The sequence below is a fragment of the Saccopteryx leptura genome, chromosome 5, assembly GCF_036850995.1.
Source record: "Saccopteryx leptura isolate mSacLep1 chromosome 5, mSacLep1_pri_phased_curated, whole genome shotgun sequence".
In the NCBI taxonomy this organism is placed as follows: domain Eukaryota; kingdom Metazoa; phylum Chordata; class Mammalia; order Chiroptera; family Emballonuridae; genus Saccopteryx; species Saccopteryx leptura.
Window position 1 is genome coordinate 30,299,853 of NC_089507.1, and position 18,146 is coordinate 30,317,998.

An 18,146-nucleotide genomic window follows, 5' to 3' on the forward strand; every position below is an offset into this window, starting at 1 on the left:
TCCGGTCCTTTCTCATTTTTTTTCTTTTTTTGCTATTAAGTTGTGAGAGTTCCTTATATATTTTGGATATCAGCCCCTTATAAAATACATGATTTGCAAATACTTTATCCTGTCCTGTAGACTGACCCTTCATTTTGTTAACTGTTTCCTTTGCTGTGCAGAAACTTCTTAGTTTGATGTAGTCCCATTTGTTTATTTTTGCCTTTGGTGTCAAATCCAAAAATCATTGCCAAGACCAGTGCTGAGGAGATTTCCTCCCGTTTTCTTCTAGAGTTTTACAGTTTCAGATCTTACATTTACATCTTTCCTCCATTCAGACATTGATTTTTGTGTATAGTGTAAGATAGGAATCCAATTTCATTCTTTTGACTATAGATGTCCAGTTTTCCCAGCACCATTTATTGAAGAAACTATCCTTTACCATTTTGTATTCTTGCCACCTTTGTCAAAAATAGTTAACCATAAAAGTGTAGGTTGATTTCTGGCCTCTCTCTTCCATTGATCTAAGTGTCTGTTTTTATACTAGTACCATACTATTTTGATTACTATAGCATGGTAATATAGTTTGAAGCCAGGAAATGTCTCCAGCTTTGTTTTATTTTTCTTTCTCAAGATTGCTTTATCCATCTGGGATCTTTGATCATTTTAGGGTTCTTTTTTCTAAGTCTGTGAAAAATACCATTGGAATTTTGATAAGGATTGCACTGAATCTATAGATTGTCTTGAATAGTTTGAATATTTTAACAATATTAATTTGTCCAATCCATGAACACAATATATTTTTCCATTTATTGGTGCTTTCTTCAATTTTTTTCATCAACGTTTTATAGTTTCAGTGTATAGATTTTCCACCTCCGTTGCTAAATTTATTACTAAATATTTTATTCCTTTTGATGCTATTGTAAATGGGGTTGTGTTCTTAATTTCTTTTTCAGATATTTGTATATTTATTTTATGTTCTGAAAATTTACTTAATTCATTTACTTATTTTAACAGTCTTGTGTGTATGTGTGCACAGAGTATTTAGAGTTTTCCCTATATAAGATCATATCATTTACAAACAAACAATTTTACTTCTTCCTTTCTAATTTGGATGCCATTTATTTCTTTTTCTTGCCTAATAGCTCTTGCCAGGACTTCCAGTACTATGTTAAATAGCAATGTAAGAGTGGGCACCCTAGTCTTGTTCCTGATTTTAGAGAAAAAGCTTCCAGCTTTTCAACATTGAGTATGATGTTCATTTTGAGCTTGTAATGTTTAGGTACATTCTTCTATACCTAATTTGTTGAGAGTTTTTACATGAAAGGATATTGAATTTTGTCAGATGTCTTTTCTGCATCTTTTGAGATGATCATATGACTTTTATCTTTCATTTTATTAATATAATATCACACATTTATTGATTTGCATTTGTTGTATCATTCTTTGATTCTTGCATAGAGTTTTATTTTTTTAAAAAAATGTAATTACCATTTCCATCAATGCATTAAATTTGAAGGGCTTTTATTTTGGTTATTTGAAAGACAAATTTTGATTTGTGGGTAAAATGCATGTACTTATGAGAGATCAATAAACCCATAGCTTTCTGAGATCCCATGGAAATGGTTTATAAAATATTTAATATTGCCTTTCTGAAACTAATTTTGGTGTTTATCTTAAAATCTTTTTAAGTTTATAAAATATTTTGTACACATTTTTAAAAATTCAACTTTGGCTCTTTACAATAAAACACTATTACTAGCAAACATGATAGTCATTAACTTGTCCTCTTTGGTGGTTGAGATGCATTTTAAAAAGTGTTTAATTCAATTTTCATTTAGTTTTATAAAGCAAATGCTATAATATCAATGGGAGAATTTTGGAATTCACTTTGGAGTCAGTTGGCTCCCAACTAAAGATAAAGTTAAATTGATTCTATGTATTTTGTGTGTGTGTGTGTGTGTGTGTGTGTGTCTGTAACAGGGGCAGAGAGAGAAAGAGAGAGAGAGACAGATAGGGACAGACAGACAGGAAGGGAGAGAGTAAGAAGCATCAATTCTTTGTTGCAGCACCTTAGTTTTCATTGATTGCTTTCTCATATGTGCCTTGACCGGTGGGCTACAGCAGACAAAGACCTCTGTCTCAAGCCAGCGACTTTGGGCTCAAGCTGGTGAGCCTTGCTCAAACAAAGACCTCTGTCTCAAGCCAGCGACTTTGGGCTCAAGCTGGTGAGCCTTGCTCAAACCAGATGAGCCCATGCTCAAGCCAGCAACCTCAGAGTTTCAAACCTGTATCCTTCACATCCCAGTCTGATGCTCTATCTATTGCGCCACCGCCTGGTCAGACTGATTCTATGTATTTTTGATTGCAGAAGCAGTATGCGATCATTGTAGAACATTTTGAAATACATAAAATATATTTGAAAAGAAAATTCATCTAAAATTTAAGCACATTAAAAATAATCATTATTAGCATTTTAATATGTCTTTTTATATACATTTTTACATAAGTATTAACAGGAATACTTGTGTATTGATATAGTGTACCAATACATAAAATCTTATATATGCAGGCATCATGTTGTATATACAGTTTACATTTTTAAATTAACATTAGATAAAATATATTTTCACATATCATTGACTATTGTTCAACACCTTTTTATGACTGCATGATATGTCCTTTTTTGGATATCCAGTAGTAATTCACTCGACCATTCCTTAATTGTTGGACATTTAGGTTGTTCCAAATTCTTTTAATGTTATAAATTCCATCAAACATAAAGCTGATACAATTGAGGTAATACTGAAGGAGAGGAACACAAGCATGAAACTGGTAAACTGAGGTACTGCTGAGAGAGATGAACATGATGGCAATGTGCCATAGGAATTAGAAAGCAAGATCCAAACCAGAGAGACCCCTTAGTGGAAGAACAGGGAGTAAAGGGAAAATTCAATCCTAGCTTTAAAAACATCAAGGAAGAGATGAATATGAAAACTATTGTGTTAGTTGATATGAGTGTTGGCTCGAGCACAAAGGTTGCCAGTTTGAATCCCGGTCAGGGCATATACAGAAACAGATCAATGTTCCTCTCTCTCTCTCTCTCTCTCTCTCTCTCTCTCTCTTTCTCTTTCTCTCTCTCTTTCTCTCTCTCATTCTCTTCCTCTCTCCCTCCCTCTCCCCCTCCCTGTCCTCTTTCTCTAAAATCAATAAATATTTTTTTTAAATAAAAACTATTGTGTTAGAACCTTGGCAAGTCTTGGAAAATGATAGACATTCATGAGGTTTGAATCGAGCAATATTTCAAAGTATAATTTGTGTGATAGGGAAAATTAATGCCATAAACAGAAATCATCAAATTTGGAAGAGAGGCTTATTTAAGGGTAACATTTAGCAGTTGAACGTGAGCCATTTACCATGACAATGATGATAGGTCAGCTGAACTGAAGCTTTGATGGACTCTAGGGGTTAGAGATGAAAGTACAAGTCATAAATGGATAAGGAGCATAATGGTGAACCCATGGAAATAACTGGTACATTTGAGCATGATTCAGCACAGAGGGAGGAAAATAGTTGAAGATTTTAGGAGTGATCCATATGTTTATGAAGAGAAAAGGAGGCCGTGGTCAGATGGCTCAGTGGATAAAGCATTGTCCCAGTGTGCTGAGGTCACAGGTTTGATCCCCAATCAGGACACGAATGAGAAGCAATCAGTATGTACACAACTAAATGGAACAAAATCTTTCTCTCTTTCTCTCCCTCTCTCAAATCAATAGAAAAATATTTTTAAAAAACAAAATGAATAAGAACGAGTAAGAGAAAAGTTGAGAGAGAGAAGGAATGAATGAGAAAATGCAAACCCAGGTCATAGAGTTGTTGAGAACCCAGGAAGGAAGAGACTATCAAGGATAAATTCCAGACACACAAAGGCTGCGGGTTTGATCCCCGGTCAGGGCACATACAAGAATCAAGTAATGAATATATCTATCCATTATTCCCTCTCTGAAATCAATAAAATTTTTTTAAAAAACCAGAAGAATAAATTCCACAATACTAACAGCCACAAGCATCTATGTTGAAGACAAACTACTGAGAGGCTACTTGTAATCTTAACAAAAAATGTTCCCCACTGGTAATATGACCCTAAGCCAACTTTAAAGGCCTTTGGGAGTAAGTGGGTGGTAACTATAATTTTGAAAATTCGGTAGTGAAAGGATGTGCATCAGCAGCAGTCAGAGGAGGGGAGGGTGCTGCCACGCCAGCACCTCTGTCCTCCTGCATAGCTACCTCCTGCCCGCAAAGCGGCGGGGGAAATAGAAGGGAATGGGGTCGTACAGGCAACTCACCTTGTTGGCTTAAATATTACTATCTGAAAGGAAGAAGAAAAAGATCCTTAACCTTTTAGAACCTTCAAAGGGATTATTTATTCAAGTGAGGATAAAAATCTTTTTTTCAGGCAACCACTGAGGAAATTGAAATAAACAGTCAAGATGAGAACGATGGTGGAAGACCAGAAAAAGGGAATACAGAACTTGCCTCGTCAGGTGTGTTTCCTAACAGACTAGTTTTATGGTAAATCAGGATAACTGAAGGTATAATGGAAACAGAGTCAAGAGCTTTTCCTATCTGAGCGACAGAAAGGGAATCAGCCTCTAAAATTGGTGGGGGTGTGCTGCCACCTCGAGGCTACTTGGGGAAATTTCTGACTACGATTTATCTGGCTCTAGAAATTTGCTTTGTTTTGTGTTTTGGAAAGTGTATCTCTATCATCATAAATATTCCCCAAATATTTTAACACATAGTAACAGAAATGGATAGGCATAGATTTATATATATATATATTTATATATATATATAAATATATATATATTCCCCAAAATAGACACTTAAGTAATAAAGCTGGTGAATAGATAGATAGTTTGGAAGAAGAAATGCCATGAATGTGGACAGTGAGCATGACTAGGGACCTAATGTTTCCTGAATTAATGTTTGTCAATATTTATCACACATTTCTTCTTTTGATAAAAATAGAAACCTCTTAACCTTTTCTAATTACAAATTATTTTTAAATGGCATGTTAAAATAAGTTAAATGTCATTACTGGAAAGTTCAAGCTAGACCAGTGGTCCCCAACTCCCAGGCCGCGGACCGATCCCTGTCCGTGGGCCATTTGGTACCGGTCCGCAGAGAAAGAATAAATAATTTACATTATTATCGTTTTATTTATATTTAAGTCTGAACGATGTTTTATTTTTTAAAAATGATCAGATTGCCTCTGTTACATCCGTCTAAGACTCACTCTTGACGCTTGTCTCGGTCACGTGATACATTTATCCGTCCCACCCTAAAGGCCGGTCCGTGAAAATATTTTCTGACATTAAACCGGTCCATGGCCCAAACAAGGTTGGGGACCACTGAGCTAGACTGCACCTCCTCATCTTGATACGACCCCTCAGGTGGTGACTTTTATACCCAACTCTGGTGTGCACCTGATTCTCCTCTATATATCAGAGACCACTCTGTTTTCAATGCATTGTGCATACCATGCCGTCCTTACCACATTGAAACGCGAGAGGAACACTGAAATACATACAGCAGGAAGAGTCAGGCTGCCACTCAGTCATTTGGATGGAAATTATCTGGCGATGTTCGTCCATCCAGCTCACCTATTGTACTGTTTCGCTTCAGCATTTGTTTCATGGAGTGTTATTCATACGTACACTCTGGCTCTTATTCAGAACCTAAGTTTTTCATGGTGCGATTCTTTGATGTGTCTTAGGTTGTTTGATCATTTTCTAATGTCATGGAAGAGCCTAGAGAATTCTGGCATCTTTGGGTTTTTTTTATACGTCTCATCACACGGTAATCGGTTTCTTCCGTGTGTCTGAAGGAAACTCCATTACAGAGCCACAGCACTTTACCAGCACTGTGACTCGATCCAGCCCGACCGTGGCCTTGGTGGAGCTCTCCGCCAGCCCCCAGCTGAAGAACGACGTGCCAGAGGACAAAGAGCAGAGGAAGCCGGAGAATGAAATGAGTGGGAAGGTGGAGTTGGTGTTGTCCCAAAAGGTGAGCTACCGAGTGGATTAAAGCAGCCCAGTTTACGTCCGTGTGGCTCCGTGTGGCCCCGGGTACTGCTGTGGCGCTTGTTGAGAACGAAGAGTTATTTTCTCGTCTCATCCTTTTTCTTTCGTTCATCTTTAGTTCTTCTAAATACAAATATACTATATGTTTATTGTAAATAATTGACATACATATAGAAAGATAAATGTATTAGTCCACTTGGGCTGCTATGACAGACTACCATGAACTACGTGGCATATAAACAGCAAATTTATTTCTCATAGTTCTGGAGGCTGGGAAGTCCAAGATCAAGACAGATTTGGTGTCTGGCGAAAAGCCACCTTCTAGTTCACAGAGGGCCACCTCCTCACTGTGTCATCACTTGACAGAAGGGACAAGTGAGCCCTCTGGGGTCTCTTTCATAAAGGCACTAATCCCATTCATAAGGGTTCTGCCGTCATGACCTAATCACCTACCTTTTTAATAGCATCACCTTGGGGCTTAGGATTTCAATATATGAATTTAGGGGGCACAAACATTCAGTCTATAGCTATATATTTTTCAAATTTATAGTGATGTATACATAAACATGTTAATAAATTTATCAAGTAATGTATACATTTATTTTAAATGACTTAAATAAACAGACATAGAACAAGAATGGGAAAAATAACTGAAACCTACCTCTGTACTGTATTAGTAATAATTGGTGTGTATATATATATTGTATATTCTTTCCACTTTTTTTTTTTTACATTTTTCCAAATATATATTTCTTTATTTTAAATTTTTGGAATAGATAATATATATATCTTATAAAAAATATTTTAAAGTATAAAAGTTACTCATTGAGAATTGTCTTTCACTCCTGAGCACTCCTCAGATACAATCTCTAGTTTCTGCTGCCTCCTTCTAGTGATATTTTATGTATTTACAAACATAAATATGTAGGACTATCCTGCACACCTTGTTTTATACAACTGGAATTGTATTTTGGAGGGTTTTTTTTGTACTTAATGTATTTTGGAGATTGCTTCAGGTCAGTAATAATGATAGTTTGCACATACATGGTACTAACCATGTGTCAGGCAATGGGTTTTTTTGTTTTTTGGTTTTTTTTATAAATAAATTTTTATTTTAATGGGGTGACATCAATAAATCAGGGTACATACATTCAAAGAAAACATTTCCAGGTTATCTTGTCATTTAGTTCTGTTGCATACCCATCTTTTATATTTTATTTTAAACAGTTTTTCATTATGAATAATATTATGTATTTTTTCAATGTGATATGCATGTAAGGTGTAAAGCTTTGCAGTCAGGTGTGGGCTGTTGTGTGTGAGTGTGCTTATTTTCAGCTTACTAACGGCTCTCTCTCCCACAGTTAGCTATTTGGTGGCCGCGTACCTCTGACGCCTCTGGATTTGAATAACAAGGGAACTAGAAACTTATTATGATATGATGGGTCTTAACATCTTGTTTTTATTCAGTTCCTTTCTCGTTTGGAGTCTCGTCCTCTTCACAGTACTTTGGTTTGTTTTCAGGCACAGAAAGTCTTCATCTTTTATACCTATTGTTCTCAACCTTGGTTACCCTTTAGCATTTAAAAATATACCAAGCACACTCAGATCAAATAAGTCAGAATGTCTGAGGGCAGGGCCCAGGCATCAGTATTTTTATAAAGCTTCCCAGGTGATGCTCATAGGCCACCACAATAAAGAACCCCTGACTGCAGGTGCACTTACTACATATAGTGATACTTCTACTTTAAAAATGAACCCTAAATTTGGATTTGACTTGAGAGTGGAAAACGTAAGCGCTTCTACATCGGGTTCACCCCTGAGTCAGTCAGCCAGCGTGGACCGTGCGCTTGCTCTGTGCTGGGCACTGTGTTGGACACCAGAGAGGCAGCAGTGAGCAGGGCCCACCCCTGGCCTTGGAGCTGAGAGTGCCGTGTGCTGTGGAGTGCTCACAAAGGCCACTGCCCTGATTGATGCCTTTTGGAAATTTCAAACTCTACCTATTCCTTTCTTTTTACTTCTTTTTTCTTATTTTATTTTGTGACAGAGACAGAGAGAGGGACAGATAGGGACAGACAGGGAGGGAGAGAGGTAAGAAGCATCAATTCTTGAGTTGTGGCACCTTAGTTGTTCATCGATTGCTTTATCCTATGCGCCTTGACGGGGGAGCTACAGCAGACCGAGAGACCCATTGCTCAAGCCAGTGACCTTGAGTCCAAGCTGGTGAGCCTTGCTGAAACCAGATGAGCCCTGCGCTCAAGCTGGCGATCTTGGGGTTTCAAACCTGGGTCCTCCGCATCCCGGTCCATGCTCTCCCCACTGCACCACCGCCTGCTCAGGCTAGCGATTCCCTATTTTTATACCTAGAGCAGGGGTCAAGAACCTATGGCTCGCGATCCAGATGTGGCTCTTTTGATGGCTGCATCTGGCTCGCAGACAAATCTTTAGTAAAAAAATATATTGTTAAAAATATAAAACATTCTCATGTATTACAATCCATTCAGTTCCTACTGCTCATGTTCATAGTTGCAGGTGGCTGGAGCCAATCACAGCTGTCCTCCGGGACAACACCAAATTTTTATTGGTATAATGCGTAACGTACACGGGTCGTTGTATGGCTCTCACGGAATTACATTTTAAAATATGTGGCGTTCATGGCTCTCTCAGCCAAGAAGGTTCCCGACCCCTGACCTAGAGAATTAGAGAGTGGTCTGGAGGTCTGAAAAGAGGAACTAAACTAGGAAAAACCTTGGGGATAGGCAGGATTTCCTATCCCCAATGATACAGCCCTGTTCCTCATTCAGATCTTTGCTCAGAGTCTGCTGATTTTTATTGTAGACATTGGTTTGGGAATCTGGTCTTTCAGCAATCAATTGATTAGAAACAACAAATCAGAAAGAGGCTGAGAAACAAAATTCAGATTGGGAAGGAACAAAATAAAATTAGCAATAACAAGAAAATTCTATTTTTACAAAGCAAACATAAGAATTTGTAAAGACTGTAATTCCAGGACTATTTACCATAGGACAGGTAATCTAACATACCTCAAAAATCTAAGGGCATCATTGCTATGGCGCTGTTTGATCATGGCTGTCTATAATAATGCTTCTGTGTCAATAGGTGAAGTATATTATCTTTAATGTACTTTGCACAAGTTTTTTGGGGAGGCCTATGTCATGTCTAGAAGGTAATATTACTTACATTATACTATTTAGCACTGACATAGTAAGATATCTTTTTTATCTTAATGGAACATCTCACATACACATATTATAAATTCAATGTTCTATAGTACTAGGAAGAGAATATGTGATTGATCTTCAAGAAAGTGAAACAGAGTGATGTATAATCACAAAGATGGAATACTATTTTCTGGGTTTGGAGAAAAGTGATCATCAAATTTCTATGCTTGCATTTGTTTTCTCCACATTAAAGTAAAAAAGCATGAAGGGGGGTAAGAAAATGGTGAAATTCTTTATTTAAAAGTCAAATGGTTGGGCCGTGGCCTCTGCCTCAGACACTAGAATGGCTCCAGGTGCAACAGAGCGACGGCCCAGAGGGGCAGAGCATCGCCCCCTGGTGGGCAGAGCATCGCCCCCTGGTGGGCAGAGCATCGCCCCCTGGTGGGCAGAGCATCGCCCCCTGGTGGGCATGCCGGGTGGATCCTGGTTGGGCGCGTGCGGGAGTGTGACTGCCTCTCGGCTTCTAACTTGGGAAAAATACCAAAAAAAAAAAAAAAAAGGTGAAATGTTTGGGCATCTTGACTTATGTAATAGCTATGGATTCTTTCCTTTTATTTCTCCTGAATGTTTATTAATAGGCCATGTTTATGTCTGTTGCTTTTGATCCAGGTGGTAAAGCCAAAATCTCCAGAGCCAGAAGCAAAGCTGACATTTCCACTTCTGGACAAAATGCCTGAAAGCAACCAGTTACATTTGCCAAATCTCAATTCTCAAGGTAAAGAGAAGGAAATGTTTTATTTTTGTTCTGCATGCTCTACTGGGCCCATCTGTAGTGAAATGTTCTTTAATTTGAAGGAAGATTACTTCCTTTATGGTGATGTGATGTTCCTTTAGCCATGGTGTTTGCCAGAGTCCATGGCGGCTGAATTAATAATTTCACAATAGAATTCTGGGGCTGCATTCTTTATGGGGCCCGGATGCCAGGACCATTTTGTCGGCCAGGCACTATAAGCATGATAAGGCTTACACAAGTGTTTAATACCTTACAATAATCTTATGGGCTCTAAAATGTAAAAATAAAAATTAAATTAAAGAACAATAACTAATAAAAAGTTTATCATCTTAATATTGTATCAACTTCATTAATTATAAGTTATCTAGTCTTTACAAAATATCCACTTGTCAAGGATTTTTATTTACTTATTTTAATTTTTTTTCCATTGATTTGAGAGTGAGGGAGAGAGAGATTGGGAGGGAGGGAACAGAGAAAGAGAGAGAGAGAAGCATCAACCCATTGTTTCACTTAGTGGTGTACTCATTGATTGCTTCTCATATATGCACTGACCAGGGGTCAAACCTGTGACCTTTGGCATACCGGGTGGATGCTTTATCCACTAATTATTACACCCAGCTAGGGCCCACTTGACTGTGATTTTAGGACAAAGTTAGACTTTCTTACTTCATAATAATTACTGGGTGTGCACTGAGAAATCATTCACAATCATAGATTACTTATAATTCACAATCATGAATTACTTATAACCAAAACTTTAATCTTCCCAAAAGTTTGTATAACAAGAATAGACATGTATATACATATAATACACATAGATATATACAGATATAGGCTGAGTATATATTTTAATATGTTTCATATGTTTGCCATAATGTGTGGAGGGTTGACCTCTAAAAATATAGCAGTTTAGGGCCTATGGAGGTTTTAAAATGGCACTGGCCACTGCGCGCTCCCCAAGTACCCTTTAGGACATGTGTAAGTTGTGAATTCGCCCCTGTACTCTTCAAGAGCCCAACTTGAATCCCTTTATCCAGATGAGAAACCGAGGTGCCCACAGCCACCCCAGAAAGAGCCCTAGGGGTGTGAACAGTGGGGGATGGGTCACGAGGGGTCTATGATCCATAGGGTCTGTTCTTCACAACAGAGCACTGGGCTATACTGGTGTGAGTCGTCTCCCTACATAAGAAAACAGCTCGAGATCGGGAAGCAAGAACTGTAAAGTTTCTTGATATACTTTTCCCACTATATTTTATAGATTTATCAGTCCAGGCAGAGAGAGGATGGTACAAGTGCACTGTGGCTGGGGATTTACATATTTTTACTTTCCTTTATAAGAATGGTCAGCTCTTGCCTGACCAGGCAGTGGCGCAGTGGGTGGAGCATTGGACTGGGATGCGGAGGACCCAGGTGTGAGACCCCGAGGTCGCCAGTTTGAGCGCAGTCTCATCTGGTTTGAGCAGAGCTCACCAGTTTCGACCCAGGGTCACTGGCTCGAGCAAGGGGTTACTCGATCTGCTGAAGGCCCCCAGTCAGGGCACATATGAGAAAGCAATCAATGAACAACTAAGGTGTTGCAGGGAAAAACTGATGATTGATGCTTCTCATCTCTCTCTGTTCCTGTCTGTCTGTCCCTGTCTATCCCTCTCTCTGACTCTCTCTGTCTCTGTAAAAAAAAAGAAGAAGAAGAAAAAAAAAAGAATGGTCAGCTCTTTGGGGCAGAATCTGAGTTGGTTTCATTAATCTTTTGGCTGGAGATAAGTTGGCCTCTCTCTGCATAACAGGAAGTACTTGGGAAGGAATTAAATTGATACAGATCCTGATGATTGTTAATTTCTTAATGTAGAAAAAAGTTTAATGCTGTCTTCAAAACATTTGTTTTAAATTTATAATTCCTACTGTCCTGAGGGGAATTGTCAAAAATAGTCCTATAACTGGGCCAGCAATTGGTCATATTAAACAAATTTAAATTCTGCCCTATTTCTTGCACTTTGTAATTGTGTAGATAAGTAATAGAGAGAGGAAATAAATATTTTAAGCCATATTAATTAGTTTCGTTGTTTCATATATTTTTATGTTCCATTATCTGTTGTAAGGCATTATGATTGTAAAATGTGCTGTTGAATAAGGGGCTTTTCTTTTTGCTATATTTCAATTGAGTGATTAAAAAATAAAATTTAGTAGCACTAGAGCATTCCTAAACTTATTCTTCAGAATAGAATTATGTTCGGCATATACCTGCTCCATACTCTCTCTGGTTGATGGAGGCTGTAATTACAGCTGCAGGCTCTGGAGACAGGGCACCCAGGTTCAAAGTCTTACTCATCTAGTTCTCACCTGTGCGACCTTACTCACCAAGTTTTCCATAATCTAAATCACCACTTGTAAACTGGAGAGAATAATAGTACCAACCTCATAGGGTTATAGGAAGAATGAAATGAGATAAACAACAACAAAAAAAAGTGTTTAACACAACACCTGGCTCAGAATAAGCACTAATAACATAATTGTAGTTACAAAATAGTAGCAATAGAAGTATAAAACTATTCTTAAAGGCTTTCCTGAAAATAAACGTGTTTATATTGCAGAGATAGGGCGTTAAGCAGTCGTTTGCAAACGCAGGTCTATCCCAGGGACTATGCGGGGTGGGTCAAAGCACCCCGCGGCCCCGCCCCGCCCCCCGCAGTGTCGCACGGAGTAGGTCTGGGCTGGGATGGGTCAAAGCACCCCGCGGCCCCTCCCCGCCCCCCGCAGTGTCGCACGGAGTAGGTCTGGGCTGGGATGGGTCAAAGCACCCCGCGGCCCCTCCTCGCCCCCCGCAGTGTCGCACGGAGTAGGTCTGGGCTAGGATGGGTCAAAGCACCTGTGGCCCCTCCCCGCCCCCCGCAGTGTCGCACGGAGTAGGTCTGGGCTGGCGCCACAGTACTTGCATTGCTAACAAGTTCCCAGAGGGATACTGATGCTGCAGACCCAGGACCATACACTGAAAACCAGTGACTAAAATATGGGTTTAAATTTCACTCCAAAGACATGGCTGGATAGATAGAAAAAAACAGTGAGACCTGTTTGATGTGTAGAAATTTTTATATTTCAAGAAGCAAAGGGCCTCTAGTAAATATAACATTAAAATATATGGTTTTTCTTTAACTGGAAGGACAGGGAAAGTATAGCACTTTGCCCAGATATAAGAAGTCAGTGGACCTTTCAGTGACTAGTCCGAGGTCGCCCATCAAGTCCAAAGGAGCTATAGCGTTAGGACTGGGAATCCTGGAGCCATACCTGACACCCCCTCCCCCAGACAGTGCCATCTCCCCCATTTCCATGAAGTCATCTGTTCGGAGACTGACCTCCCAGGCCACTGAAGATCTGGTGGGCCCTAATGGCGTTTCGCAGTCTTGTCTGACACACACACACACACATGCATAGTCTTTAAGTACTCTGAAAACCTTCATGAGATACACTTAAAGATGACGAATTTCCTTTTCTCAGCTGCCTCCCAACAGTAGAAAGACATCTCAGATTGGTGTGTCAGGAAAATATGTGCACATTTTAAAAACGGATGTCTTTATTTGCATTGAGAAATGATGACAGACAGGGGCAGCGCCCGTCCAAGGGCGCAGACGAGCTGCTGTGTCCGCCGGGAGCCCTCGCGTGGTGGACAGACGTACACATCCTTCAGTTACACACACGTGCAGCTTCTGCCCCAGACTTCCATGCATGACCTTTGTAAAGTGTATAAAGTAATCAAATGCATCTTGGCTGTCTTTTATATTTTGCTAGCGTTCTCCAAAAGCACTGTTTACAGTGCATTTTGCCCTTCCGTAGCGTATCATCTTACTTTGAGATTCAACATTTTAACAATATCACCATTAAGTATGAGCCTAGGAGATTCCACCTAACACCAGAGAAGACGGACAAGAGCATGAACGGTCTTGTTTGTGTCTGCAGGTTTTTGTATGAGTTTCGTTGGGATACTTTATGCCTTAGATTTCGTTCCCTCTCAGTTCTTGTGTAGACACACCTGGACTTGGGAGCATATGGTCCTGTGCAACTGTCACCCCGTTTTCATGATTTTTCTCTCTTTGTTCTGTTCTGCCATCTGATCTAGAGTCGCCTGGCACTGCCAGCGTTCCGCTGAGAGTTCAGAACTCTTGGCGACGTGCCCAGTTTTTCTCCCAGTCAGGTAAAGCGCGTACTGGCTAGCTGCATTTCTTTCATGCAAAAATCCATGTGGCGGGCAACCAATAATATCTGGTATTTTTCTTTATTCCTGACTTCAGAAAAAAAAAATGCTTGCTTCTGGCACACAGTTAGCAAAGAGCTAGTTCTTTGATATCAGTACCAGTGATACTAAAATTGGGGAGAAATTTACAGACTTTTACTTTGATTTTGAAAATCCAAAGAAATAATAATATTCACCTCTTTATTGTCTTCTTTTTTTTTTTTTTTAAACAAAGATTAGAAGCGTTTACCAGGAACGTGGTTCTCTTGTTAACTGTGTCACTCTCTTGACTCCCTGGGAGACATCGGGCCTCTCTCTGTGTGATACTTCTCCATGTCAGACAGTGAGGGAACTGTCAATCAAGCCAGAATGCGAGGCGCATTGAAAACCAGCACTAGTAGGAATAGAGTTTGCTTCCTATAGTCTAGTGCTTGGTGCTAACTGATGTGATCAATCATATTACACTGGTCGTGACTACTTTTGGTGATGGGTACCGACTGCTTCAGAGGTCTGCTTTATTAAGGTCTTCTAATGCTCTTGGCTTACAAAAAAAAAAAAATTGGTTGAATCTGACATAGGAACCACCCACCACTGAGAGGATCAAAGAGAAGTTCAGTAAGAAGCTACTCACAGTGATCTCTCTTTCTTTTTTTTCTGTACAGTGGATTCTCCAAGCAGTGAAAAGTCACCTATAACTACACCTGTAAGTAACTCATTTTAAGGAATAAAATCATGCACTTAGCGTCATTTTAATTGATAGGGTATTTGATTTGCTTAAAGAGGATTTAATTTTAAAAATGAGCTTCAAACACTTGATTGTAAAAGAATAATTGAAAGTCATATGTAATGCTGCCGTGTGAATTATGCAGATATGGGTTGTGATTATGCAGAGTCATGATCGGGAAACAAATCAATAAGTGAGTCCGAAAAGTGAAACCTAAAAGAAGCAATTAAAATGCAAGTGACAATAAGAATTAGTATTGAAATATGTAATTTCTGTAAGCGTGCAAAATCTTTTTTTTTTTAAATGAGGACAATATTTCAACATAGTGCATGTTGTCCACAGGGCCCAGCCCGGACTCTTTCTAGGACACCCCAGCTGTCTTTGCTGTAACCCATGTCACAGTCAGAATCTTGAGACACAATCACCATACATTCAGCCTTGAATTTTTTTATTTCAATGAAATAAAAAAAAAGCATTTGCTAATTAAAATGTCAAATGACAGGTGACACTGTCAAATTCTATGCCGCTCAGTCTCATCCGAACCCTCCCTGCAGACCTGATCTTCCCTAAGCTGGCCGTCTCCATGCTGAGGCTGCCCCTTAGTTCACCCTCTGCAGTTCCCACCAGGTGTGTCGAATCCTCTGTGCTCAACCAACAGTGGCACAGAACCCCTGGGGTGAGGCTGCATAGTCACTCTTATGCTTTTGATTCCACATTTACCATAGTTAAATCCCCATGGATAAGAATCAGGGGTCCCCAAAATTTTTACACAGGGGATCAGTTCACTGTCCCTCAGACCGTTTTGAGGGCCGCCACATACAGTGCTCCTCTCACTGACCACCAATGAGAGAGTTGACCCTTCTGGAAGTGCGGCGGGAGCTGGATAAATGGCCTCAGGGGGCCGCAGTTTGGGGACGCCTGGATAAGATGCACCCTTTTTCAAAAAATTTGGGGTATAAAACTGGGTGCATCTTATACAGTGGTCATAGATTTCTTTTTACTTGTGTTTCCGCTATTTTGTGCCTGTTTTTGCGCTCATTGTTGAAGACAGTGATCTGTCATCAGACACAGATGAGGACAAGCTAATGGATGGGAGTTTTGACAGTGGTGAGGAGTTATATGAATTTTATGATGAATAAAACTTGAGTTCAATAACTATGTAATACATTTTTTTTTCAAATTTTGGACCCCAAAATTAAGGTGTGTCTTATACTTGAGAGCGTCTTATACATGGGGAAATATGGTACTAACAATATGTATGACCCTGAAGGTGTTACATACTGTAACTTCATAACTTCTTTGAATCTTGTCTTCCCTGACTGTACAATGACATAATAACACCTTCCTTTCAGGGAGTTGGGAACCTTAATTGAAATAACTTTTCGGAAGCCCCTAGCACAGTACCCAATACGTGAACAAATCTTCCCCAATGCCTAATTCAAGAGACCCACCATTGCCAATGCCAATTCTTATCTGTCAGTAAATTGCTTCACTTTGGGAATCCCTAAGTACCTGTGCAGAACGGAGAAGGGACCCATCTATCACATAACCTGCAATATCTCCAGGCACATTCCAGAACTAGCAACTATCTGTGGAGGCTCATCTCAGCCAGTAGTGGGAACCTTGAGCTTCCTGGGAAGCCAAGGACAGCCATGGGGGATGGGAACCCCCAGAAGGACCCCATAGCTGGTATTCAGGGCACAGATCTGAAGAGTACACCCTAACCCATTGATTTCCATTTTAAATTACATGGGAACCTCAATGTCACATTGTTCTTGTACCCCCTGGGCAGGCTTAGAGAGGAAGAGCACCCCACAAAGATACATTCTTATATCTGTTTATGGAAAATAGAACAAGAAGGAGAAAAATTACTGACCTATATAAATGAATTCTCTGAAAATACCCACCCAAATTTAAAAGTCTTTCAACGATAAATAGGTCTTCATATAATAGAAAAGTAAAAGAAATTTTAAAAATAAACAAGAAGCTTAAAGAGGAAGTAAGCATTTGATTCTGCTGATCTCAATAGATTCAGGCCATTTTTGGTCAGAGTTGGAGTGGCCTTAAGTTAGAGCGTCAGGGTCTGTGAAGGAGGAAGAGAAGGGAGATGCATTACCCAGCATGAAGTCCACTCATTTATTCAGCAGCATTTGTCAAAGGCCTAAAAATGCAAGGTCATGGCATACTTAGGGGGATGAAGGGCCCCCCTGCCCTTGAGGAACCCCTAAGCCAAAGGAAGGCACAGAACTGAAAAAAGGTAAATTATAGAACAGGCTGGGCTGAACGCTCTCTATCCTGACTTTCGCTAGCACCATTTGTATCTCTTTTATGTTCCTTTCCCGCTGTCTTCTGGCCATCATTTATATATTTGGTCACCCCCTTCCCTGCCCCCCACCTATGCTCCGTTGGTGGTCAGCTCCCTGGTTCTGACCTCTTGCTCCTCTGGTATCCCCACCTGGCCCGGAGTAAGTGCTCAGCAAAGACTGCCAAGGAACATGATCGCTGTTCCTTCCCTCTTGTTTACCATGCTAGTGTCTTCCTCTGAAAATGTTCATTTTTTCCCTCTCTTGCATTTTAGCAAAAATACTGTATTTTCTTCCAAACTCAACCCTCCTACCCCACACCTCCCCCTCCTATCTGCTGACTCCTTATTTGACTTGTTCTTGTGATTGCTACCTGGAGACATCTGAAAATCAAATAATTCCTAATTATTTCTTTTATTTTCCTACCAGTAGATTTCCCCCCATTGGGCTCCTTATGACTTTATTCACATAACACACCCTTTTCCCTCCCAACACAAAGAAGGGCCATGCGCCTGAGGTTTTGAACATTTCAACTGCTTGAAAGTCTTTGGAAAATGCCGGATGGAGCCAACATCCAACATTATTCATCCAGTAGAATTTCCCTTCTGGGATTCACATTTGGATGATATTTTCTGGTCACCCAAGGAAATTTAGAAAACTTTGGATTATATCCTATTAATAGTTTACACACACACACACACACACACACACACACACACACCCGATGTAACTGGTCAGAGCCTTAGTATGCTGATGTGCCGTGTGGCCCCCGAGTGGCATTCAGGAAGCACATTTCCCCACCTCACCGCCCTCCTGTCTTTGGCTCTTTGTGGCCATCCCAACCATTTGCAGATCCACAG

General features: G+C 39.9%; 1 protein-coding gene across 38 annotated transcripts in view; it reads left to right on the forward strand.

Moving 5' to 3' along the window:
* The window catches only part of LIMCH1 (LIM and calponin homology domains 1), a 333,809-nt gene that overhangs the window by 291,838 nt on the left and 23,825 nt on the right, over window positions 1-18,146 (forward strand). For 24 of the 38 annotated variants that reach the window (XM_066385033.1, XM_066385035.1, XM_066385041.1 and 21 more), the window contains 4 exons: window positions 4,436-4,523; window positions 5,870-6,048; window positions 9,914-10,019; window positions 14,922-14,962. In XM_066385033.1, the coding sequence (XP_066241130.1) occupies window positions 4,436-4,523; window positions 5,870-6,048; window positions 9,914-10,019; window positions 14,922-14,962 (414 nt within the window). Of the gene's footprint in view, window positions 1-4,435; window positions 4,524-5,869; window positions 6,049-9,913; window positions 10,020-14,145; window positions 14,221-14,921; window positions 14,963-18,146 lie in introns of all 38 variants that reach the window. The other 14 variants (XM_066385047.1, XM_066385031.1, XM_066385038.1 and 11 more) reach the window with 1 other exon arrangement.